Here is a 9176-nt window from a genome sequence, read left to right on the forward strand (position 1 = left end):
GATTTAAAACTGCGGAATCCTTGCTATATTTATTTAATTATTTGCACTTGACTTACTTACTCTCTGCTACTGTATATATTTTATTTAAATCATTGTCATAAACTTTCAAATTATTTCAAACTAAAAATTCATAAATAGGGTAAAGAATTTCAACCGCCTATGCACTTATGTTGTAATCCAGCTTTTATTTGTGAATAATTTTGAAAAAAAATATTCAGAAAAACTAAAATGTACTCTAAGTGAATTGTACCTACATAATTTTGTTTCATGGATGATAAGGTGACCAGTCTTACGCTTTAGTTGTTAGTCTAGGAACGTTGAAACATTGTAGCATGAGTACTTTTAAAGCCAACATTCCTTGTCCACCCTGCTAGGAATCGAACCCAGAACCTTACTCATGGAAGGCAAACGCTCCAACCACTACACTACTAGGCGAAATTTTCTCCGCTCCCTGTTCATGGTTTTCACCCGTCAGTAGTCATCGAGAAAACACCAGAGTTCTGGTTCTGTTTCACCACTAGAACTGTCCATCTGGACACCGAGTTTTTTATTTAACTTCATCCAATATTTTAATCATTCATAGGAATACATGTTCTTCTTTTTGTGTTATTTTGTGAACCTTTTCTACCCGCCAATACGTTTATCTTTAATGTTGTTTAAATGATAAGGAATTAAAATAACGTTTTTATAAATGCACATTTATTTCAACAATTTTTTTTTTTTAAATACACAAATCAATAAAATTACTCGACGTACAAAATTCTATTACAAAGAAATATATTATATGGAATAGTACCTATCCAGATTTTTTCTGTAATTTCACAGTATCTTTGTTAAATTTAATTTTCATATTAAATTACTTAAATATAAAACAAGAGACTCAATTACTTATCTATGGTATTTTAATGTAAAATAAAGGGTATAGAAAAGCTTATTTAATTAAGTTTTTAAAAAATTACAGTAAAAATCTTGATAATTTATGTTTTTTCCGTGGACTCGTTTCGTGTCATAAAGATGTCAATAGTTATCTGTGTAAATTCGTGCTTTAAATTAATTGCTTATTTCTACAGAAAAATTGTGGTTTTTGTATTCGACTATTCTGAAATATACTGGTAGAATTGAAGACAAATTCAATTCATGATAGCTTATAATATCCCAAAATCAGCAAGTAAAATTAACCATTACTGGTAAAAAATTTCCGTAAAAATCTACTATGATCGTATTTAAATAATATTTTTTCGTCGATTTCAATGGAAATTGTTTAGAATGATGTAAAAAAAACACAAAAAGAAAATTTTCTTGTTTTTAAGTTTATTATTGTAATTAAAATTATTTATGAAAATAAAATTAATTTATAATACAAATAAAGTTTTTAACATCATGAATTCTTTTTATGATAATTTAGAAAAATGAGATTTATTCATAAAACACCAGTTATGAAAAAAAAGTATCTATTATTTTATGTTAACAGAAGATAAAATTCTATTTGATAACAGCAAACTAAAGATGTCGATTTCAAAAGTCTAAACGACTGTTGCAAAAATATTTAAAATACAACAAAAATGTGTTTGAAATCTTTAACAAAAAAATACTTTAACATTCTGTTTTAGGTACGACGTGGATTTCTACATTCATCATTTTTACAAACTAAAAGAAATCAATTTAACGCTAGTAATTAATCGTACTTTTCTATGTCAATCGGTTTCGAGACAAACCATCCTCTTTGTCAGGACACTAATTACACTAAAACGCATAACTCACTATGACGAAGGTGTATCTTAGTGGGTTTTGCATGTTAGTGTTATTAATATCCCGACAAACAGACGGATACGTCTCGAAACCGCAAGATATGACAAATTATTTACTTACATAATACAATCTTTGACCACTTAGTTAATGCTTTGAATATTAATTTTAAAAAGGAACTAAGAAAAGGTACGTCAATAAATATTATTTATTATAATGAAATTAACGGAATTAACCCAATACAAAATTTTTGATTCAATACTGTTATCTGTTATCAAAATATTACTCGTTTGTTAAATATCTATTATTTTAACGTAATTGTTCACAAATTTATATAACTCGCTTCGTTTATCAAATCCGTGTCTTTCTGAAGTTTTATACACAACTTCATCCATGTCTAGACCCCAGGACATGGAGTTGCTCTTCTCCAATACACCAAAGATTTTTGGCGAAGATGATGAAGAGTCCCAGTCCAGAGATTGGTCGGAATTTGACGTATCAGATGAGTCAGAGAAGAGTGATGGAGAGCTCTTCCCGAGGGCTCTCTTGCAACTGACAGAGCGTCGAGGGTTGTCGGTAGAGCGATATGAATCGCGACTAGATCTTCTGGGCGATGGCTCAAGAGAACTGTTGTGGTTTTTATACTTAAGGAACTTTTCGACTTCGTAGCTGCATTTCAGCCTATTGATCAAATCCTCATTTTTCAGTAAGATCCGATCTTTTTCCTTCATCGCGCGCGTGTACTTTATTTCCAATTCATCCCGCTGCTCAAGAAGTGACCTAGAATTTTAATCACGGCTTTAATAAAGATACAAGAGTTGAAATTTTACATAAAAATAATAATGGTTTAAAAGGTACAGTCATTTCAGGTAACATTGAACCACTTCAACAAGTTTTTTCTAATATTTTTTTATTGGATTGAGCCAGCTGCAAATTTATGAATTATATGGTGTTCTGAATGCTCCATATAACTAAATTTGACCACAAAATTTATAAAATTACATGAAAACATAACTTTAAAGGTGTTTTTTTATGGGTGGTCCAATGTTATATTGATATTTGGGTAACTTTGGACTTTCGAATTTTCGATGATTTTTGACTAAAAAATCTCTCCGGGTAACATTGAACTATTTTTTTTATATAAAATACTCCTTGATCCAAAGCATTTTCAAAAAAACATGAATTTGTGTCCATTAGCCCAAACACACTTACTCTTGGGCTCAAGCGGTGGTACCACACAAATAAAATAAATATTTTGTAAAAGCTTTTTTTATTCTTTTAGAAAGTAATTAGTCATATATACTTCAGGTTTTTGTCAAATGTTTTATTGAATTCCAATGTTACCCGGAATGACTGTAATAATATGGACATGTATTTTGCCTTAGAAAGGCTAAAAAAATAATGTCCCCTTAACCCTTTGCTTCCTGACGGTACAAATTTGTCCTGGTGCAAAATAACACACGCATTTCTTATATAAGAATGAATTTGATGTAATTTATCTCTTCGGTACATATTTGGACCTCTTTTTACATATTTCAAAAAACTACTCCTGAGGTTGAGTTTTGCGTAGAGCTGTTTTGCATTTGGTTATGTAAATTCACTCATTATTTTTGTTCATTTTACGTCTACTCGTAGATCGATCATTTACCAGTTATTCCACATTCTGTCACAGTGATCCATCCTCATTCAAACAAAAAAATTACTCACAACACATTTGAATTTCGAAAAGGATTCAGACGCCTTCGTCACCTGATCCAGTAAATTAAAAATCCCTCGACCCGCTACGAAAAAATGCCTCTTAACCACTAAGTACTCCTTTGCTATCTTCAATGTTATTTATTTAAAAAAAAAAAAATTGTTGATTGTTTAAAATGTAAATTTACAAAATAAAACTTTTAATATTGCAATTCCCTGGCGGCATAAACTGTTTTTTTTATACATGGAGTTTTAAAAAAAACGTAATTATTTTCAAGCTATAAATAATATAACTAAAAAAGAAAAAGTAAAAATACTTGACTTAATCACGTTCAGGGACCAAAGAGTTGATCAAAAATCAAATAACCTTTCAATATAGCCCATATAATGTTCCATTACCGTATACCTAGTAAATTCATACGTCATCCTTCCTCCCCCCCCCCCCCCTTTTTTTAACAATCCCACAAATTTTATTATTTTTTATTATTATCAGTGCACGTTGGTGTTAGCTTCAAATTGCATGTGCCCCATTAGAACGTTCACTTAATATTAGTATGTAACTACACTGGTGAAGGTATATTTTAGTGGGACTTGCATATTAGCGAAATAAATGTCCTGACGAAGAGACTTCCCGAAACCGGCAGACATAGAAAAATCTTATTTATGCACAAACATTTACTTTCATTTATAAGAATTCTTTTTTGGTGAATTAGAAATGCATCCTTACGATTCACCCGAAAAGTGAATTTTGGGGGTCATTTTCAACGTGTTATAAATAACCTATAAGAAAATGGAAATCAAGTTGTGATAGAGTGAGGTTTGAACCTCGGACCTCTGATCCGTGAGTTCACGACAGTAGCTGCAGGTTCGCAACCCGGTCCATTTTAGTGTTTCAAATATTTATTTGGTTTAAAAAAACACCTATCAAATAAACATTTTGCGTCGACCTTCCCAGGAATTGAACCCGGGACCTCAGGGTTGAGGGAGTTTAGCGCTAGAGGAAATTGGATATGAAAAATGTTTTCATACTCAGGGTAAAAATTATAGCATTAAATTGCACAGCGATGTTTCTCGAAAACGCATAAAAAAACAAACTACTTTGAAAGACGTCAATTGATGATAGAATGTTGTGATAGATTTCCGGTTTACGGGAAGTCAATTCTCCAATCAACAGAATTCACCAAAGTGAACTTGTGATGTCACCGGAGTTTTTAAAAATATTTTTTATTTATTTACTTTTCGAGAAAATATTTACAGAATAATGTTTAAATAAAAGTCCTGCCAAATTATATGCATACAAGTCGTCAGCAGTAGCTTAATCACAAATAACTTTCAACGTGATAACAATTTCTCCTCATGGTTGTTTATCGTATTCGCGATCACAATGGAACATCAAAATATTTACGTTTCGCGACGGATAATCCTGCGGCGCAATCACATATTTGAATTTCTCCTGTGCAAATATGGAAAATATTCCAAAGCTGCTATTTTTATTTATTTATTTATTATTTATCATGCTATTCATTGCATCAAGCCGGCGGTTGACAAGCCAAATGACAAGAAAAGCAGTCGCCGTAGTAATTGTAATTTAATTTCCACTTTTTTGTATTAGGTACTCCTTACTATTTTGCAAATGTAATATATTGTATTATTTTTTATAGTAAACGCCGATTTTTCGCCAATGAAATGTATTTATTTACGAGGAAAATAAAAAACAAACCGACACGAGCGTTGACGTAGAGATTACACAAGCGTTGACTTATGACTGCGATAACTTAAGCATGTTCATTATTGTTCATTGTGATTGCTCAAATGCTTAGCATGTTTTTAAGCACGTCGATAGTTATTAATGATTGAGCTACTAGAAGACTGGCTACGTTCCACTTGATTTCAGTAATCGGGATATTCTCAACACTCGTTCATGGTATTAGAAGTATTTCACTGACATAAGTTTTGTGCCGGGACATAGGAAAATCGTACTTCATCATTATCATTTCCCTATCTGCATCCAGTGGTGCATAGGGCACTGCGTCAGCATTCCGTCACAGTCAATCAAGATATCTTTCTTACATGGAAGGTAAGTTGATCAGTCTTACGCTTCAGGTTCCAGTTCAGGAACAATGTAATATCGCGGTGTTAAACCAACTTGAAAACCGGTATTTCCCGTCCACCTTCTCAGGAATCGAACCCAGGATCCCAAGCATAGCAGGCGTACGCGCTAACCGCACCACTACGAGGCGGACACATCATCACTCGATTTCCTATTCTGGGAGTATCCATCGGGTCGAAAACACTAGATTATAGTTCTATTTCACATAAAGAACTTGTCTTTTATATAATAGTAGGATTTTTTTATTTCTTTCAAAGTAAAGTGATCATTTGATCTCATGACAAATAATTGCCTGCACAACACTGAAAAGATATCTTGTAAAGGTTTTAAGAACTTACATATTCTGCTTGACTTTGATGTCCAGTTTGGTTTGAAGGTTCAGTATAATGATCGCATTTTCATTAATTTTCTCTCGTGCTTCTGGGAGGCTGTCAGCCTTCACTTTTAACTCAGCGACTTGCTTCCTATACTTAGATATTTCATCCATCTTCATTTCCAGCACATTACTTAGTGATGTGTTTTCCGCTTCCAAGTTTCTCTGTTGAAAAAATTAAGTTTATTTTATTCATACCTTTCAAAAGACATTTAGTATTAAATTTACATTGGTTGATAAAATAATGATAATTGTATAATATTGGACCAAATATATCCAGATATTATGAAATTAATAGACAAAAAGCAACATGGGTTTGTTAAGGGTAAAACAACCGCCTAATAACAGACTACTTTATCAGGAACATATTATTAAAAGTTTTTCATTAAAACAAGTTGATAGCATATAAAATTCACAAAAGTTTTCGATTAAATCTCACATAAAATTCTACTTAAAAATCTCCACTCTCTAGGTATAAACGACCCATTGCATAAATGGTTTGTAAGCTGTTTGCCATACAAAAAATATTCATTAAAATAAAATCATCTACATCTCGTGCTGTCCCCGCAACAAGTGGTCTGCCACAGGGAAGCCATCTAGGGTCAGCATAATTCCTAGTTTTTATAAATGATATTGTTCAATGTTTTATTGATGTCAAATTTTTACTTTTTGCTGATAGCATTAATATCTACAAGAAAATAACAAATTAAAATATCTGCTTCACACTTCAATCAAATTTAAATATATTAAATAACAGGTGTATTTCTAATATTTGTTATTAAATGTGGATAAATGTAAATTACTATCTTTTTGTAAATAAACAAATCTCAAATTTTATATCCGTATTCAATAATCAAAATAAAACTGAAAAAAGTCACAGAGATTCGAGATCTTGGTGTCATATTTAACTAAAAAATTGAATTCAAAAGCCACATCAACCACATTACTTCATTAAGTAAGAACACTTTTGCTTTAATTCTTTGAACCATAAAATATTTTGAATTAGTTAAAATTATAAAACTCTTGTATATATCCTTACTTAAAAGCCAATGAGAGTACAACTCTACTATATGGTCCCCTTTTTACAAACTTCAGTCCAAAGATTTTTTTAAAGATTCATTAATTTCAAATTGCTATATAACAAATTAATTACATGCCAGTTAAACCAGTCAATCACAGGGCATGAGCTTTTTATATTCCTATTTTGCGATCAAAAACCCATAATCCATTAAACCCACTGTGTCAGAAGTTCCAGACAATAAAGGTGCTACAACCCAGTATAAGATAGATAATTGCATTCATTGTATTAGGGTTCCGTGGAAAGCAAATAAAGGATAGCGCATTCCGCGAACCAGACCATTTCGAGAGTTCATTTGCTAACGGGCAAATATCACGATCATTTTTTGGTCAAAATGTTCCCTTCTCTAAAATGTTTTCTCTTTGATATGATATGTTAATTTTACCTCATCCCGTTTCTGCAACTCTTGCAATCGACTTTTAGTATCGTTTAGCTTCAAGCTCAGGGCAAGACGCCTAGATTCCCTTTTGGCAGACAGTATCCTCGATTCACTCAAAGCCAACTTGCAAGCTTCCAACTCTTCGCGTAACTGGACTAACTGTAATAAAAATGTAAAAATATAAATAACAATATATGATACTTTTACATATTTATGTAAATATCAAATCCATTTTTATCTTCTTAGCCGCACACTCTATGTACAATAATTGTGCATCGAACTGGGTCGAAAAACTAATCTTAAAAAGGGAAACCGAGTAGGAAGTTTAGGGCCAAATCATAGAAACAAAGAAAAGAGGTTTAAACAAAAATATTTTGACTGTTAATTCTTTAGAATGAATATTGAAGGCATAATTTAACCATTATTTTAAGAAAAATACTACGAAATTTGTACGATTTGAAATGATTGATATTAATACAAAATAAAAAAAAGTTTTATTGTTCTTCTTTCCTGTTCAGTTCATTATTTTTAAATTGTAAGATTTGTTTTTCTTAATTTCTTTTCCCCTTGTATGAGTACTAAAAAACTCTTTAGTTTAAATTTCATAAGGCGTAATCTGCTGGTTGAAAAGTAAACTTTTTTTAGAAATATTTCAAATTGTCATATTTAATTGGCGCCATTTAAAAAAAAAGGCATTTTAAAATGTGCAAAATCGTCTGATTTCCGTACTTTTTATAAGATCACAGCTTTAAAACCCCTACCCAGGATCGTCAAATTGTCACCCTCCTGCTCAGGGGTCATGAATAAATTATGGCAAGAAACAATATCATCGTTAAAACCTAAGGATAAGTTTTCTGCGAGTTTCATAATTATTATAAAATTATGCTGACTGATCTGGCTGAAGAAAATAAAGAAAACGAATTAAAATTATTTAAATGACATGAAATATGTAATTAAAAATTTGAACACTGTACAGTCCTCCTTAGAGGACTCTTAAATTAATTTTAAATAAAAAATGTTTCATGACCCTAGTACATTATAATTATTCCCTTTCCGCACCTGATGGTGCATAAGGCACTGCATAGGTTCAAAAATCGCAGCGTAAATGTATAATTTTTTTTACATAAAGGTAAGGTGATCAGTCTTACGCTTTAGGTACCAGTCTAGGGACTATGAAATATTCAAGTGTAAAAATACCCTTTTCTAATATTTCATATCAACCATGTCGGGAGTCGAACCCGAGACCTCTTGCATGGTAGAAAAATGCGCTGACCATTACACCACGAGGCCGACAACAATAATAATAAACCCAGTACAACAATAATAATTTGAAAAGTGATTGTTAAAAAAAGAATTATGCATAGAATTCAGAATAGTCCAGAATGAGCATAGGATCATATTTGAATACATCGGACTGTTTTCAATAATTCCCCCACTTAGACACACTTTCGCCGCGCGCATACTTGAAGTCACCTGTTAATTTCTCTAAAATTTTATTGTGCACGCGGAAATATTGATTGACACAACAGAGTAGATGGTCATTTAATAGAAGTAATTGAATTAATGAACTTTGAACTTAAAATGTAAAACAAATTTTATTTGACATGAAACGGATATATTTATACCATGTTAAATAATATTTTATGTTTTGAAGGTAATGTCGGTCAAACGTCCATCACAGAGTTGTTTAATTTGAGATTCAATTTTCATTAATTCTCTCATTAGATGAGCAAAGTAGGGTAAACAAATTTACTACCCTTGCAACACTAACAAAATTTCCATTTTGTTTTTTCGA

At 31.6% G+C, this 9176-nt stretch overlaps 1 protein-coding gene across 1 annotated transcript; it reads right to left on the bottom strand.

The window, feature by feature from the left end:
• Positions 1–1593: 1593 nt before the first annotated feature.
• Positions 1594–7828, bottom strand: LOC148271942 (uncharacterized). Its single transcript, XM_088240748.1, has 3 exons — positions 5890–7828; positions 2304–2526; positions 1594–1647 (listed from the first exon to the last, which is right to left on the bottom strand). Exons 1-3 carry the CDS (start codon positions 6042–6044, stop codon positions 1594–1596), a joined length of 432 nt encoding a protein of 143 aa, XP_088096874.1. The 5' UTR covers positions 6045–7828.
• Positions 7829–9176: the final 1348 nt, after the last annotated feature.

Source organism: Micrasema longulum, unplaced genomic scaffold (assembly GCF_059751315.1).
Source record: "Micrasema longulum isolate JH-2025_06_02 unplaced genomic scaffold, ASM5975131v1 h1tg002578l, whole genome shotgun sequence".
In the NCBI taxonomy this organism is placed as follows: Eukaryota; Metazoa; Arthropoda; class Insecta; order Trichoptera; family Brachycentridae; genus Micrasema; species Micrasema longulum.

Bases quoted from the DNA above. Each gene is read 5' to 3' on its own strand.
- LOC148271942 (XM_088240748.1), bottom strand. From the start codon at position 6,044: ATGAAGATGGATGAAATATCTAAGTATAGGAAGCAAGTCGCTGAGTTA. The intron at 2,527-5,889 runs GTAAGTTCTTAA...TTAAAATTCTAG, and splicing joins ATCAAAGTCAAGCAGAATAT to GTCACTTCTTGAGCAGCGGG. The intron at 1,648-2,303 runs GTCAGTTGCAAG...GATTTCTTTTAG, and splicing joins CCGACAACCCTCGACGCTCT to TTTGTAAAAATGATGAATGT.